This window comes from Leptodactylus fuscus, chromosome 11 (assembly GCF_031893055.1).
Source record: "Leptodactylus fuscus isolate aLepFus1 chromosome 11, aLepFus1.hap2, whole genome shotgun sequence".
Taxonomy (NCBI): domain Eukaryota; kingdom Metazoa; phylum Chordata; class Amphibia; order Anura; family Leptodactylidae; genus Leptodactylus; species Leptodactylus fuscus.
This window is the reverse complement of record NC_134275.1, coordinates 40,266,979-40,284,224: the sequence shown is the minus strand read 5'-3', so window position 1 is coordinate 40,284,224 and position 17,246 is coordinate 40,266,979. Positions and strand designations below refer to the sequence as shown.

The 17,246-nt window shown below is 44.3% G+C and overlaps 1 protein-coding gene across 2 annotated transcripts in view; it reads left to right on the top strand.

Moving 5' to 3' along the window:
* The window catches only part of GPSM1 (G protein signaling modulator 1), a 205,243-nt gene that overhangs the window by 64,276 nt on the left and 123,721 nt on the right, over positions 1-17,246 (top strand). For both annotated transcript variants that reach the window (XM_075259524.1, XM_075259523.1), the window contains exons 2-6: positions 11,896-12,117; positions 13,152-13,287; positions 13,677-13,819; positions 14,399-14,522; positions 15,689-15,804. In XM_075259524.1, the coding sequence (XP_075115625.1) occupies positions 11,896-12,117; positions 13,152-13,287; positions 13,677-13,819; positions 14,399-14,522; positions 15,689-15,804 (741 nt within the window). The remainder of the gene's footprint in view (positions 1-11,895; positions 12,118-13,151; positions 13,288-13,676; positions 13,820-14,398; positions 14,523-15,688; positions 15,805-17,246) is intronic.

The window sequence follows — 17,246 nt, the reverse complement described above, 5'->3', positions numbered from 1 at the left end:
ACCAAGAGACTGTGCCTCATTGTGCTAACCACCAAGAGACTGTGCCTCATTGTGCTAACCACCAAGAGACTGCGCCTCATTGTGTTAACCACCAAGAGACTGTGCCTCATTGTGCTAACCACCAAGAAGAGACTGCAACTCATTGTGCTAACCACCAAGAGACTGCACCTCATTGTGCTAACCACCAAGAGACTGCACATCATTGTAGTTATCTCTTAGAGACTGTACGTAATGGTAGTAACCATGGAAACTGTCCTGTTTTTGCCTTCCTATATGTCTGTGTGCGCTGCGGCGTTCCTTTGCTGACACAAACATCCAACAGCCCCTTTGTCTCACCAACCCTCCCTATTACAGAGGCATTTCAGTGCAACATTTTATAACTAAACTTTATTAGTAAAAAACAGTACAAACACTGCTAACATTGGAACAGTCCAGAACATAGAACTGTTCTATACACTAGGACTGCAGCATACTGGGCTTCTTGATCCCAGGAAGGCACCAACAAACCATTCTACTTGCCCAGTGTATCTTTTATACAAGGCAAAAAACTGATAATTGCTGTGTGAGAACAGAAGCCTAGCATGCCTCTATGGATTATTGGCTGTATCATTTGTTGTTGATAGAAAGTGGTTGAGAATTGTGGAATCCAATGTACAGTCATGGCCAAAAGTTTTGAGAATGACACAAATATTATATTTTCACATGATCTGCTGCCCTCTGGTTTTTCTGTGTGTTTGTCAGATGTTTTTATCACATACAGAAATAGAATTGCAATCATATTATGAGTAACAAAAGCTTATATTGACAGTTAGAATGAGTTAATGCAGCAAGTCAATATTTGCAGTGTTGACCCTTCTTCTTCAGGACCTCTGCAGTTCTCCCTGGCTTGCTCTCAATCAACTTCTGGACCAAATCCTAACTGATCACAGTCCATTCTTGCACAATCAATGCTTGCATTTTGTCAGAATTTGTAGGTTTTTGTTTGTCCACCCGTCTCTTGATGATTGACCACAAGTTCTCAATGGGATTAAGATCTGGGGAGTTTCCAGGCCATGGACCCAAAATCTCTGTTTTTTTTTCCCTGAGCCATTTGGTTATCACCTTTGCTTTATGGCAAGGTGCTCCATCATGCTGGAAAAGGCATTGTTGATCGCCAAACTGCTCTTGGACGGTTGGGAGAGGTTGATCTTGGAGGACATTCTGGTACCATTCTTTATTCATGGCTGTGTTTTTAGGCAAGACTGTGAGAGAGCCGATTCACTTGACTGAGAAGCAACCCCACACATGAATGGTTTCAGGATGCTTTACAGTTGGCATGAGACAAGACTGGTGGTAGCGCTCACCTCGTCTTCTCCGAATAAGCTGTTTACCAGATGTCCCAAACAATCGAAAAGGGGATTCATCAGAGAAAATGACTTTACCCCAGTCCTCAGCAGTCCACTCCCTGTACCTTTTGCAGAATATCAGTCTGTCCCTGATGTTTTTTTCTGGAGAGAAGTGGCTTCTTTGCTGCCCTCCTTGAGACCAGGCCTTGCTCCAAGAGTCTCCGCCTCACAGTGTGTACAGATGCACTCACACCTGCCTGCTGCCATTCCTGAGCAAGCTCTGCACTGCTGGTAGCCCGATCCCGCAGCTGAAACACTTTTAAGAGATGGTCCTGGCGCTTGCTGTTCTTTTTTGGGCGCCCTGGAGCCTTTTTGCCAACAATGGAACCTCTCTCCTTGAAGTTCTTGATGATGTGATAGATTGTTGACTGAGGTGCAATCTTTCTAGCTGCGATACTCTTCCCTGTTAGGCCATTTTTGTGCAGTGCAATGATGACTGCGCGTGTTTCTTTAGAGATAACCATGGTTAACAGAAGAGAAACAATGACGCCAAGCACCAGCCTCCTTTTAAAGTGTCCAGTGGTGTCATTCTTGCGTAATCATGACAGATTGATCTCCAGCCCTGTCCTCATCAACACCCACCCCTGTGTTAATGGAGCAATCACTGAAACGATGTTAGCTGGTCCTTTTAAGGCAGGGCTGCAATGATGTTGAAATGTGTTTTGGGGGATAAAGTTCATTTTCTAGGCAAATATTGACTTTGCAAGTAATTGCTGTTAAGCTGATCACTCTTTATAACATTCTGGAGTATATGCAAATTGCCATTAGAAAAACTGAAGCAGTAGACTTTGTAAAAATTAATATTTGTATCATTCTCAAAACTTTTGACCATGACTGTATAGTCACTTTATATATAGGCGTCACATCATGGCCAACCATCATGTTCAGATTGTGTTCTCTCTGGCGAGCTGAGGTTATGTAGGAGAAGGAAAATGACAACTGCTCTATGAGAATAGTTGACACAAAGGAGAAGGGATCTCTCAGATTTCAAGCAGGGAAATTTACCTGAAAGTCTGTGACCTTTCAGAGGGTTGGTTATTAGGTTGAGGGCCCTTCGCTTTGAAGAGGGTGTCTGTTAGACCACATCTGAGTGAGATCCTTTTTTGTGTGTCATACTTATGTTTTTGAGGTATTTTCTGTAAAGAAAGCACAACCTGAGGCGTACAGTAAATGAATACATGGCAGCTGTATAAATATATATGTAGTGTCTTCTCCCTGGTGACTGTTGCTAACAGACAGAATTTCATTATATTGTACGTCTGTACTCTGCAAGTGCTGTATGCGAGGGGGCTGGGGTTCTCTGCCAACATTGGTTATTCATAACCCACTCTACATGGTCTAAGTCTAGGGGGTCTTCAATTAAGGAAATCCACTCTGCTGGCTCTGTATATGATGGGCAGTGGCTGGCACTGTTTTTGTGGGAGTGTTTTGCTCACATTGTTTGTGAGGTTCTCTGCTAACATTTTGGAGCACTCCCTACTGGTACTGTGTGTTGGGACACTCTCCTGGCACTGTTTAAGGGGCACTCTGCTGGTGCTATGTTTGAAGGGGGTGCATTGCTGGTGGGGGGTCTTTCCTGGCATTGTTTGTGGGAATCATTGAGGGAACACTCTACTTGAACTACTTGGTGGGGACATTCTGCTGGCATTGTTGGGGGGGGGCTCACTACTGACATTGTTGGGGGGTACTCTTTAACATTGTTTTTTTGTGGCTCTTTGCTGGCACTGTCTTTGGGGGTGACACTTCTTACACTTTGCATTGTTTGGTGGGGCACTCTGCTGACTGTTTCTGGAGGGGATTCTTCTCTCATTGTTTGTGGGGGGTAGTTTGCTGACACTCTTTGTGTAGGGGCATTTTGTTGGCACGGTTGGTGGGAGTAGCTTGTTGGCACTGTTAGTGTAGGGGCATTTTCTGGAGCTTTTTGAAGTGGGGCACTATGGTGCCACTGTGTGCAGTGACAAATATTTGCTGGCACTTGTTATTTTAACATATTATGGTTGTGCTATTTTATTGAGATTATTCTTCAGACCTTCACTTTTCCCCTAAATGTTCTTGTAGGCTGGACCAAAGAGGACACTTGGTACATTACCTAATATGGTACATTACCTACTGAATCCAGATGTGCCCTGCATTGTGTTGATGTTTGGCTCTATGTCCTGGCATCCAGTTACTGAAGGACTTTCAATGCCAAGTGTAATCGGGTTATTTCATAGTCCTGTTGGTGGCCGGCCAGCTCCCTGGAATGTAATAAATCCATGCAGATTTATGGAAATTCAGCTTTGACCTATGTATAGTCTCATGCGGGCAGAACAGATAAGAGTTTACAGCTTTGTCCTCTGGATCAGCAGTTACAATAATAATGCACCTTATAGAACATTGTCTTCTCCAGTCTCCTGATGTCCCTGATCTCAGGAAAGTGGGTTATTAATGAGCCTTGGAACAGAGTCTCAGGCGTCCTATGTGCTCGGTCACAGGGTCTGGCTTTTGTTATTAGTGACAGTACATTAACACATTAGCTAAGGAGGAGGAAAAATCTCTTTATATTGGAGCTTTCTTATACTAGAAGACTTCTCTGTGTTATTAACCTATCAGGCCTAGACTACAGACAGCACTGTACATATTACTTGGCTGGATTTGTAGCTCATTGACCTGAGTTCTCATGTGCTTTGCATGTATCATGGATGTACTGTATAGGAGATTTGCTTTTTGCTTGGTAGTGGATAACATGGTGTTACAGATCTGCTCAGACACCATTCCATGGTAGGGTGGGTTCACAACCGTTATTAATGTCCATTGCTGTCATCTGTCATAGGATGAGAACAAAGGATAGTATGTGACTGATGTAGACAAAGGCCCCTCCATCTGGTGTCCATCTGCATACACTCCCATGTGAAGAACCGGAGGGAAGCTTTCTCCTGTCATATATTTTTGACTTTTTTGACGTAAGACAAAGTTGTCATGCAAGATTTTTCTTTCCATTACAAGTGTCTGTAATTTTTTTTTTTTATGTTATAATCAACGTGAACATACACGGATGGAGGGGGTCCATTCCACATCCATCCATCACTTTACTAATGCTAGTGTTTGCTGCTTGCATCCTATGACGAACATTCCTAGCGATAGTGTGAACATGCCCATGTAATGCTCTGTACATGTCATGTCTGAGCTTTCCGTCAGATGTGTACATCAGGAATAGTACCCAAAGTATACCTCCAATGAAATGGTCCAACATTTTCTGTTGCACTTTTTTCAGCAGTTTTTTTAGGCAACTTTTTGAGGTTACTGTGTACATCAGCTCCACTACTGTCCAGAGTATTAGATGTGAGATTACTGTGTACATCGGATCCATTGCTATCCAGAGTATTAGATGTGAGGTTACTGTGTACGTCAGATCCATTGCTGTCCAGAGTATTAGATGTGAGATTACTGTGTACATCAGATCCATTGCTGTCCAGAGTATTAGATGTGAGGTTACTGTGTACATCGGATCCATTGCTATCCAGAGTATTAGATGTGAGGTTACTGTGTACATTGGCTCCACTACTGTCCAGAGTATTAGATGTGAGATTACTGTGTACATCAGATCCATTGCTGTCCAGAGTATTAGATGGGAGGTTACTGTGTACATCGAATCCATTGCTATCCAGAGCATTAGATGTGAGGTTACTGTGTATGTTGGCTCCACTACTGTCCAGAGTATTAGATGTGAGGTTACTGTGTACATCGGCTCCACTACTGTCCAGAGTATTAGATGTGAGGTTACTGTGTACATCGGCTCCACTACTGTCCAGAGTATTAGATGTGAGGTTACTGTGTACATCGGAACCATTGCTATCCAGAGCATTAGATGTGAGGTTACTGTGTATGTTGGCTCCACTACTGTCCAGAGCATTAGATGTGAGGTTACTGTGTACATCGGCTCCACTACTGTCCAGAGTATTAGATGTGAGGTTACTGTGTACATCGGCTCCACTACTGTCCAGAGTATTAGATGTGAGGTTACTGTGTACATCAGCTCCACTACTGTGCAGAGTATTAGATGTGAGGTTACTGTGTACATCGGATCCATTGCTGTCCAGAGCATTAGATGTGAGGTTACTGTGTATGTTGGCTCCACTACTGTCCAGAGCATTAGATGTGAGGTTACTGTGTACATCGGCTCCACTACTGTCCAGAGCATTAGATGTGATGTTACTGTGTACATCGGATCCATTGCTGTCCAGAGCATTAGATGTGAGGTTACTGTGTATGTTGGCTCCACTACTGTCCAGAGTATTAGATGTGAGGTTACTGTGTACATCAGCTCCACTACTGTCCAGAGTATTAGATGTGAGGTTACTGTGTACATCGGCTCCACTACTGTCCAGAGTATTAGATGTGAGGTTACTGTGTACATCGGCTCCACTACTGTCCAGAGTATTAGATGTGAGGTTACTGAGAATATCGGCTCCACTACTGTCCAGAGTATTAGATGTGAGGTTACTGTGTACATCGGCTCCACTACGTCCAGAGTATTAGATGTGAGGTTACTGTGTACATCGGCTCCACTACTGTCCATAGTATTAGATGTGAGGTTACTGTGTACATCGGCTCCACTACTGTCCAGAGTATTAGATGTGAGGTTACTGTGTACATCGGCTCCACTACGTCCAGAGTATTAGATGTGAGGTTACTGTGTACATCGGCTCCACTACTGTCCAGAGTATTAGATGTGAGGTTTCTGTGTACATCGGATCCATTGCTATCCAGAGCATTAGATATGAGGTTACTGTGTATGTTGGCTCCACTACTGTCCAGAGCATTAGATGTGAGGTTACTGTGTACATCGGCTCCACTACTGTCCAGAGCATTAGATGTGATGTTACTGTGTACATCGGATCCATTGCTGTCCAGAGCATTAGATGTGAGGTTACTGTGTACATCGGCTCCACTACTGTCCAGAGCATTAGATGTGATGTTACTGTGTACATCGGATCCATTGCTGTCCAGAGCATTAGATGTGAGGTTACTGTGTACATCGGCTCCACTACTGTCCAGAGCATTAGATGTGAGATTACTGTGTACATCAGATCCACTACTGTCCAGAGCATTAGATGTGAGGTTACTGTGTACATCAGATCCATTACTATTATTTATTTTATTCTTGGTGGGGCATTAAAGACGTTTTATCAAGGCCAAGTTTCATAAATAATTGTTATTGAAGGAACGTCTGACATGACGCGAGGACTGGTTGGCGAGCCCCACTGACTCGTCTCTGCTTTTTCCATTTTTCATTCCATTCTACACCTGACACATTCCTGTTTCCAATACTCATGCGTCTCTCCTTTGGTAATAAAACAGCTCTGTCTATATTCAGGTTATAGTCGTCTTCTTTATTGCTTTTGATATAATGATTTTGTATTGGATTTTCTGGAGAATCATTTCCAAGTCTTAAAACAGACGTGACTTCCCCAACATGGGAGTTTGTTAGCCTTATGGGATTGTTTTCTTTCAGCTTTATTTTTAGGCCACAGTGATTTATGTTTTCTATGTCCAAGTCATTTTTTTAGAATAAAGGTCTGTTTATATATCTGAAGAGTGTCATGGGGATAGTGACTCTTTAGGCTGGGGAAACATGGTGACCAGAGTGTGACAGATCTAACATGAGGTCACGCCACAAGTATTGCATGCAAGGTTTAAAGCTGTGTTCACATCTGCGCGGGAGCCTCTATCTCAGTTTCCTTCAATAATATAAGATAAAATAATGCAGCATGCTGTGCTATTTTGTCTGCTGGAACCCTGACGGACCTCATTATAGTCAGTAGGGTCTGACTGGTGCCATTTGTGTTCAGATCTGACAGTGAAACTCAGAATTTGCCAAAGCCATCTCCAGAGGCCAAATGTCTGAAGAGTTAGTGGATATTTTAGCAACCAAATCTTTGACTTCGTTTCAGCACTGTCATCATTTTCATCATTCTGCTCCTTTGGCTGAGCAGAGCAATAGAAATGAGTAACGCAGGTGTGAACAGGGCCTTACCTTCAGAGGCGTAACTTGAAACTCCTGGGTCCCAGTGCAGAATTTGTAATGGAGTCCCTACCTACTTTGTGCGATTTAGAATAGCATTATATATTATGAGTAGAGATGAGCGAATACCGTTCGATGGAGTAGGTATTCGATCGAATATCAGGCTATTTGACATATTCAAATTTCGAACGAATACCACGCGGTAAACGCAGTAAAAAATCGTAACCCCTACCACCTTCCCTGGCGCTTTTTTGCACCAATAACTGCAGGGGAGGTGGGACAGGAAAGAGGAAAACGTAGTCATCAGAAAAAAAAGGAAAAGGTCATTGGCTGGTGAAATCAGGTGACTTCAGATCTATAAGAATAGTGGCAGCCATGTTCGTGTCTATTTGCGGCTTGGATAGATAGGGAGAGACATCATGTTGAGGGTCAGAGATAGATTTTAGCTTCTGCTAGGCAGGAAATATTCTGAAAACAGAAACACTGCTTGATGAGTATATAAACACCATCAGCTTATAGGCTCATCCTGCAGAAATTTCCCAAAACCACTTTTTAGGGCTAAAATTCCGTACCACTGGTATACAGTATATACCTGGGCTGAAGCAACAGAATGGGGCTGACACTGAAAACGCTGCTGGAGCAAGTCACAACTCCAAGATAGGGGTCAAAGAATTACTACGGGGGGTGGCAGGGCTGAATTGGCACAAAGGGGCACACAAAAAAGATCTCTGCTTGTGGGCTGAAGGAACAGAATGGGGCATAAACTTAAAATGCAGGTGCCCCAATCTATCTATAACTCAAAAGAAAGCATAGACACACAGGTTCTATCATGCAGTTACAAGTAGAAGAGTGGCTCAGAAAGTGACAGTTGGTGTTCATTGTGTACACTCTATGCCACCAAAAAGGCTAACTGGGGGGGCGTACTTGCCCCCTCTCGCCAAACTCAACTAAACCTCAGCTGGGGGAAGCCTCCACTCACCCCAAGGGCCACAGGTCCAACTTCTACACCCAATACGTGTAAGGCGCAGAGGGATCGGAGAGGACAGGGCTGTGGTTGGCCAAGTACTCACGCAACATGCGCCTATACTTTTCCCTCCTGGTGACACTAGGCCCCTCAGTGGCGATAGTTTGGCCGGGGGGGCGGGGGGACATTAACGTGTCCTGCACCTTGGAGAGTGTTCCCCTGGTTGCTGTGGACCGGATGGCAGTTGTTAGCCTCTTGGAGGAATTCTCCTTTCTGCCGCCAGCGAGGGTTGATGGAAACATTTCCGTCATATTCTGCACCAGGTGCTTGTGGCAGTCATTTATGCGATTGTTCCTCTCCCCTACCAGAACGAAAGACAAGATGTTACTTTTATACCGAGGGTCGAGGAGTGCAAAAATTGAGTATTGGTTGCTATCCGTGATGTGAACAATGCCTTTGTCTCTGGAAAAGTAGCCCAACATGAAGTCAGCTATGTGTGCCAGAGTGTTACTTGGCATGACTTCGCTGCCCCCACCAGAAGGGTCACTCTCCATTTCCTCCACTTTCAACTCCCCTTCACACCATCCGCGCTGAAGCAATGGCATCCTCCTCCTCTTCCTCCGTCATCCAACGGTGAGAAGATGACAAGAGTGTGCCCTGAATGTTTTCTGGCTAGCAGCGGCTACTTTAGGCTTACGGAAATGGCCGCACTTTCCCTAGTATATCAGGCACATTGAGGTAGATTTACAAAAACCTTTGCACCAACAAGGTGAAAACTTGGGCCATGTGTGGACCGTGTTTGAGTCTGGCAACGTCCAGAGTTGCTACCAGGTTCCAGCCATTATCACACACGACCATGCCTGGGCCCAGGTGCATCGGCGAGAAAGACATTGCTGTTTCATCTAGGATGGTATCCCTCACCTCGGAGGCAGTGTGTTTTCTGTCGGCCAAGCTGAGCTTCAGCAGGACCTGTTGACGTCTCCCCACACCACTGCTGCAGCATTTACAGCTCGCAGTTGGGGTCGATGTTGCAGCGGAGGAGTAGGCTTTCTGAGAAACCCTGGCATGAATTTTGGGCTAGGAGAGGAGATAGGTCACCCCAGTTTGCGAGCCGGACCCAGCCTCCACTACATTCACCCAGCCTGTCATTATAGAGAAGCAGCGACCCTGACCGAATGCGCTTGTCCATGCGTCGGTGGTCAAGTGGACTTTAGAGCAAAGCGCAGAACTCAGGGCCCAACTGATGTTATGGGACACGTACTGGCACAAGGCGGGGACGGCACACCAAGAGAAGTAGTGACGGCTAGGGGCAGCATAGCGAGGTGCCGCAGCTGCCATCAGGTCACGGAAGGCCTGAGTCTCCACTAGCATAAATGCCAACATCTCCTGGGCCAGCAGTTTTAAGATGAGGCTGTTGAAGGCTTGGGCATGTGGGTGGGTTGTGCTGTACTTCTGCCTGCAATGAAACGCCTGGGAGATGGGGAGTTGCTGGGAAGATGGTGCAGACAAAAGGGGCAGATGAAGGTGAACTCCCCAAAGTGACAGAGGCAGATGTGGAGGTGTCCTGGCTGGTGGTCTGGACTGCAGCACCAGCACTGGAAACAGTGGAAGAAACAGTGTCTGCAACGGCGTACGACGATTGTCCTGCGTTTGCTCTCTCCCACTGAGCCCAGTGCTTGCCTTACAAATGACGGCGCATGGATGAGGTGGTCAGGTTACTTTTCTCAGAGCCCCTATTTAGTTTTGAGTTGCACAGTGTGCAAAATGTACTCAGTTTGTCCTCCACGCATACGTTGCAAAATCTACACACCATCGAGGGATGTGGCCTCAATGGGTGACTTTTGGGCGAGTGGCTAGTACAGGGAACATCTTGGGCCTTTCTGGCTCTGGCATGGCTTCTGTGAAGCAGCTGTCCTGTGCCTCTGGACATGCCTCTGCCTCTAGCCACCTTTTTTGTGCTGCGCTTGCCTCCACATCTACGCTGCTTTCCCCACTAGACTTCACCCCTGTCCAGGTTGGGTCGGTGGCCTCGTCGTCCACCACTTCCTCTTCCAATTTCTCCTCTTACTGCAAACCGCACATAACCACAGCCTGCCCTGATGGCAACTGTGTCTCGTCATCATGACTGAGGCCGAGAAACGTTTGTTGCGGGTCCACAACCACAAAATCCTCAGGAGATGGTGGATGCTCCAGTGTTTGGGCATCAGGACAGAGAAATTCGTCTGTTAGCTCCTTGGATTTGTGAAGTGGTTGAACAGAGTCTAAGAGTGGAAAAGGACCCAAAAACAGCTTCTAGGAGGGGGCAAGGGTGGGCTGACTCTGCTGGGAAGATTGGGCATGTTGGGAGGAAGGAGGGGCAGACTCTTGGGCATGAACACGACTGGAGGTAGTGGCTGACTGGCTGGTGGAAAAGCAGCTGGAAGCATTATCTGCTAGTCCTTGTAACACCTGTTCGTGGTGCTCGGGCCTGGTCTGCGTTGTAGCCTGCACCCTGCTTAACGCAGTTGTCAAGTCAGGGATTGTGATGAGGGCATGCTAATATTTCTTTAGGTTTAAATTTGTGTTTCTGTCCATATTAATGTAGAGGAAAGAAGGTTTCCAAGTATTTATCCACTTTCATAGAGGTTCTATTGGCCGTTTTGAATAGTACTCACTCATCATTAGTTGGCATCATTTCCTGGGGTGTCATTGTGGACTTGGTGACTCTCCTCAGTCGAATTTGGGTTTCCCTTGAAACGAGCATTTTTTCCCCATAGACTATAATGGGATTCGATATTTGGTCGAATATTGAGGGGCTACTCGAAACGAATATCGAATATTTCACTACTCGCTCATCTCTAATTATGAGGCATTGGGCCCCCTCGGGGTCAAATATCGGTTAGCACCTGCCACCACCACACCCCCCATAACTACGCCCCTGCTGACATTTGACTTGTATACAACATTAACCATGTGACAATGCATGATGTTGCAACCGTACCTAATTGTATTACAGGTTATATAGTTTAGACAATTGCCAAAAGGAGCTGGAAACAAGAGCATCTGCCTGTGCATATAAAGTGCCATAATATGTTTATGCAGCATGGTTCTCAAAGGCCATGTACTGTGTGTACAGGCGTAATAGGCTGCATCACTTCTTGTGCGACTCTTGTCGCTGTTTAGCCATGGAGATAATACAAGAACTGTGCATAAGAAGCTGAGATCCCTATAAAAAAAAAAGTATTGAGACATGAAGCTGGAATGGGCATCCCTCTCTGTCAAGGCTTTTCAAAGGAATAACTTAGACGGGATAAAGAACAAAAATAGACAAGCTAGTATTTGGAGGGCACTGTGAGGCAGAATAGGAAATGTGTGGTGGTCCGAGATGAGTCTTGTGTATGTGATCTTCTTGCCTGTATCTAAGACATATCATAAAAGGGTATTGTGTTAGGCTGAAGATATGTAACTTTTTTCTGAAATGTATCCCATTAAACTTCTATATCTTTGTATCTTTGACCTCTAATGGTAGACTTTACTCAGCAGTATATCTGTGTGTGTTGCAGGATGGAGGCCTCCTGTCTGGAGCTAGCACTCGAGGGGGAACGACTTTGCAAAGCCGGGGATTTTAAAGCTGGTGCTGCTTTCTTTGAAGCTGCTGTCCAGGTTGGAACTGAGGATCTGAAGACACTTAGTGCCATCTACAGTCAGCTGGGCAATGCATATTTCTATCTGAAGGAATACTCCAAGGCCCTCAAATATCATAAGCATGACCTTACACTTGCAAGGTGAAAATATATAGTATAGAGTTATTATATTGTTTTACATTGTACTATACTACGGTAGATTATATTGAAATATGTGTGTGTTTGCCATTTTTGTACTTGCTGTAACCTGCATGAAGGTATTGTCCTATATACTATTAATATCATAATTGGAATGTATTAATGCATTGAATTAGGTTTGGCCAAGCATTCATGTGATCTGAATGGGGAGAGGGGTATGAGCTGCTGCCACATACCACTAGCAACAGTTTACCACCCTTGAGAAAAAATGACCGGCCATGTTGAAATTCAACATGCTGCATCCATTTTTTCCCTTGTGCAAAAGATCACGACACACACAAGATGGTTTGAGTGGAAATGAGTAAATTATGCGTGTTTATTAATTGATTTTCACTAGGTAAGTGGAATCAAGTAGTCATATGCACCACATTGCCCTAACATGTAGAATCAGGGATACCACCAACACTTCATATACCTACAACTGAAGCACCAATGGATTCAAGCCTGAGGAAGTTCAACTATCCGAACGAAACGTTTCATGAAACAAATCCCTGATTCTACATGTTATTACTGAAAATTATATGTTATGGCATTGTGGTGCATATATCTACTTGATTCTACTCACCTTGTGCAAATTCTAGAAATAAACAAGCATAATTTACTGATTTCCACTCAAATCATCTTGTGTGTACATTGATCTTTTGCATACTGGATTGGGACCCTTTCACTAGAACCATCATCCTCTACATTGAGTATGTGGAACCAGCAAAATACAGAACCATCTTTTCCTCTGACATAGACTGACTGTATGTTGTACGACAATCAAATATTCATTAGGTGGTTGGCTGGTCCTGCTCTAATGTCTATGGCCACCTTTATTAATCCATCACTTTCTTTCAGATGCTTTTAGTATGACTAGCCTGGAGAATAATAGCATTTCTTGGACATCATCATTGGCTTATTGGATTACACACGGTATGCCTGTCAATTATTGCGGGTTTCCCGATATAACTCAGTCTTTATTTTTTGACTTCTAGGTCCATTGGAGATCGCATTGGAGAAGCAAAAGCCAGCGGCAATCTAGGGAACACACTAAAGATTCTTGGTCAGTATGATGAAGCCATCGCTTGCTGTCAGAGGCATCTGGACATATCACGGGAGCAAGGAGACAAGGTACAGCATATAGCTGGATATTTTTAGCTTGCTCTTTGCTGTATGTATACTCTGTAACTTATTGATCTAAGGCTGTATTCATAGCTAATGTTTATAATGGAAGCCACAACACTGGCTGATCTGCTAAAGATGGGAAGAGCATATGACACAGACCACTGATATTAGAATTACAGATATATCTGCTGTGTTGTGTTAACCTAGAGGTTGTCAATGCACAAAATTTTTAATCTCAGCAGTAACAATCATGGCAAATTTGGTTTATCTGTGCCCAAATTGGGCATTTCCCAGCGGTCCCTGAGGCGAGAGATACACAAGTATTCTGAGTATATGCATAATATACACATAATAATAGAGTGGAATATAAATTATGCTTTTTCCCATAACCACAGGTGGGTGAGGCTCGGGCACTTTACAATGCTGGCAATGTTTACCATGCTAAGGGAAAGCAATTGTCATGGAACATGCCTCAGATCCCAGGAGACCTGTCTGAGGAAGTCAAGGAGACCCTGCTGAAGGCCACGGACTATTATGAGTAAGTAGTAAATCTTATGATTGTACTGTTGCACCTGTATATGACCTGATGAACAGTATATGCTATATGATCAAATGGATGCCAGTTTAGGTTGCAAATTTCAGAAATTACAGGACTAAAAAGATAACCAATCCTCAACAATCTGTGTTTGTGATCTATCAGCATACATTTGTATAGTGCCGGGGTACTCAACTAGTTTCAGGTTCGGTACATTACCTGGGTCAGCAGCCAGACCCCAAACCCCTCAACTCATTCAGACTCCAGACCAAACCCCTAGTTATGTTAGTCCTATGAACTGACTGCTAAAATCAATTAATGTCATAGACCCAAACCTTGAAAATTTATCAGATCTCCAAATCAGACCCCTAAAATTTAAGTTGGATCCCAGACCAGATCCTTAAAATTAATTCAGAACCTAGAACTGGCACCTAAAATTCTTCAGACCGCAATTGCCAAAAATGTATCTGACCCCAGACCTAACCCATTAACTTAATTCAGACCCAAAACCAGATCTCTTAAATGATTTGGCATCTGCAATATTCAGTGAGACCAACACTTTCTCGCCTTTCTGTTTTCCAGGAGAAATTTAGCTCTGGTAAAAGAGCTTGGTGACAGGGCTGCTCAGGGCCGAGCGTACGGAAATCTTGGTAACACACACTACCTCTTAGGCAACTTTAATGAGGCCATTGCTTTTCATAAAGAAGTAAGTAACCACAGTATATGATCTTCTGCACTATATCTCAATATGCCTACCTGTAAAATATGTCTAAATAAAATTCTACTTTGTAGTTATATATATTATAATTCAGGGCTCGTTCACATCTGCGCCCGGTCTCCGTTTTGCAGGTTTCCGTTTCCTGCACAAAACAGAGGTTGGGTTTGAAAGATGGGTTTGAAAGATGTCCGGCCGTGAGCGGCGGTGAGCATTTTATGCTCTCCGCCGCGAATCCATTTTTTAAAAAAATTGGACACAGAGTCGGACATGCAGTACTCTGTGTCCAGTTTAAAAAAAACTTTCACAGCGGAGAGCATAAAATGCCCACCAGCACTCACGGCCGGACCCGGTCTGACAGGTTTCAGTCTTCTGCATGCAGAAGACGGAAACCACAGAACGGACTGCCGAACGCCAGTGTGAACCTAGTGTGTTTATTTACTTTGTCATCAGTGTACATCAGAGGTATAAGTCGGTATGATTTCCCACCATAAATCTCTGATAGGTGCCAAAGAATCTCACGCCAATGTTTACCAGGCCTCTGCTAATCTATGTCACTTGGTCTGCTCTCAAGATATAGGAATAATCTTCACAGCCAACCAGTGATTGGTCATACAGCACAGTATAGGAAATAAGTGTCAGACTGCGGGAGGTGAAGCCACCAGCTTCCCTAGTGTTCAAGAGAACAGGGGACCTAAAGTGTGAATGGAGAACCTGTGCATTTGCGTGGCTGGTGCTCCATTCACTGCTATGGAACTTTGGCGGCTGCTGAAGATTGCAGTCCCATAGCAGTGAATGGAGTGCTGGTCACATAAGCGCACTGGCACTCCATTTACAAGGAGGCTTTGGATTCACCATTCTCCTGACTGATGGTGGTCGGACTGACCCCCAGTAATCTGACACTTACTCCCTATCCTGTGAATATGGGATACGTGTCTATAACAGCAGGACCCCTTTAAAGATGTGCATTCAGCAGTTAATATATTTCATCTCTTAATGATAAATCTTCCCCTTGACACTTGTACGATGCCTTCATTTTATTTACGTCTTTGCACATATAGTAGGCAAGAAGGGTCCATATTGATTCCAGTAGTTCAGTCTGTTTCATGTGGCTTTTTGCATCAGTGCGCAGACTAAACCTTGTCTCCTTTTACCAGAGATTGTCCATTGCTAAGGAGTTTGGAGATAAAGCTGCTGAGCGAAGGGCGTACAGCAATCTGGGCAACGCTCATATATTCCTTGGCAAGTTTGATGCTTCAGCTGAGTATTACAAGTAAGTGGCAGCAGGCTGCAATGTGTTTCTGCTTTATTCTATTCTAAGACTTACATATCAGGCGTAAAAACATGCAGTGTAAATTTTGGCCTCTTTTTCCTCTCTCATCCTCTCTCATATTATGATATAAGGCTACCGTCACACTGCGTTATTCTCTTCCCTTGGACATATACATTGGAAAAGCTCCAGTATTCATTCAATGAAAGGCTTGGGCAGATCCTATCCAATGCCCTGTGTTCAGGTGTCGGACCTCTACAGATCAGATCCTGTGATAGGCCATCAGTATGAAAAACTCTTTTAATACATTTATTTTCTTTGCACTTTTTTTATACCCTCTTAACATTTGATTGCAGCGCCATAAATTGTAATCCTATCTCCATAGCTAATGCTATAATTTTTAGGGCTCTACACCCCATTTATCTATTTTGAGATATTGAATCAGCTTCTGTTAATCTGGATTTTCTGTAGTGCAGCATCCCATTTGTCCTCATTTTACATCAGAGCCTCATGTGCCAACGTCAGTCCTCCCAGCTCTCCGCGCCATGACATATCTCAGCTGTGTGGCCGTCTCTGCACAGCTGCATTATTTTGCAGTTCATTTCTGCCGAATGATCTGTAATTAGATTGATTTAACTCTGATGTCAATGTGCATTACACCGCCCTGGAGATGGCTCTGCCGCCAGGGCCTCTCAGGCTGATGAGCCCAGTGGATATGCATGTCGGCATTGCAAAGATTTCTGTAATATACACCTGTTTGGCGGTCATTCATACTTGGCAGTAGCGGTGCAGTCGCTGGGCCGCACCAGTAGTACATAAACCGTACAGTATATAAACCACATTAATAGGTTTTACAGCCTTTTCAAGTAGCAGATTTCTTCTTGAAAAGCAGCCCATGGAAAACCGCAACTGAACGACCACCCCAGAAAGCCCAGATTACAGAATGTTTCCATATTGAAGTCATTATGGGAAAAATACCACAAAAGTCCTTAAAATGCTAAGGATAGGTCATTCTGTGGTTTGGGGGAGCAAGGAAAAAAACCTGACTGCCCTGCATAGAATCTTCATGTCTTGCCGTTAGAGGTAAACAAGTTTTAAGTTAAAGGGGTTGTCCAGGCAATTTTTTTAATATCTTAAATAGGTTCGGGAGGTGAAAAAAACTAAATAAGAACAAATAATACCTGTACACAATGCTGCAATGTCCTCCCAATGCAGTCATGTCCTGCTGCTCCTGTGTCTTGTCGAAGTCAAAGTGCTCACTGGCTGTGACGTCCCGGACCCCTTCCGCTGAAGCAGCCTCAGGAAGAGACCCCAGGACATCACAAGTAGTGACGTCACATGACCTTTACTAAGGCTGCTGATTGGTCTCAGCAGTCACGTGTGGCAGGGACTTCCGCTGGAACATAACAATGGACCGAGGGGACTGGACCGCACTGGGAGGTATC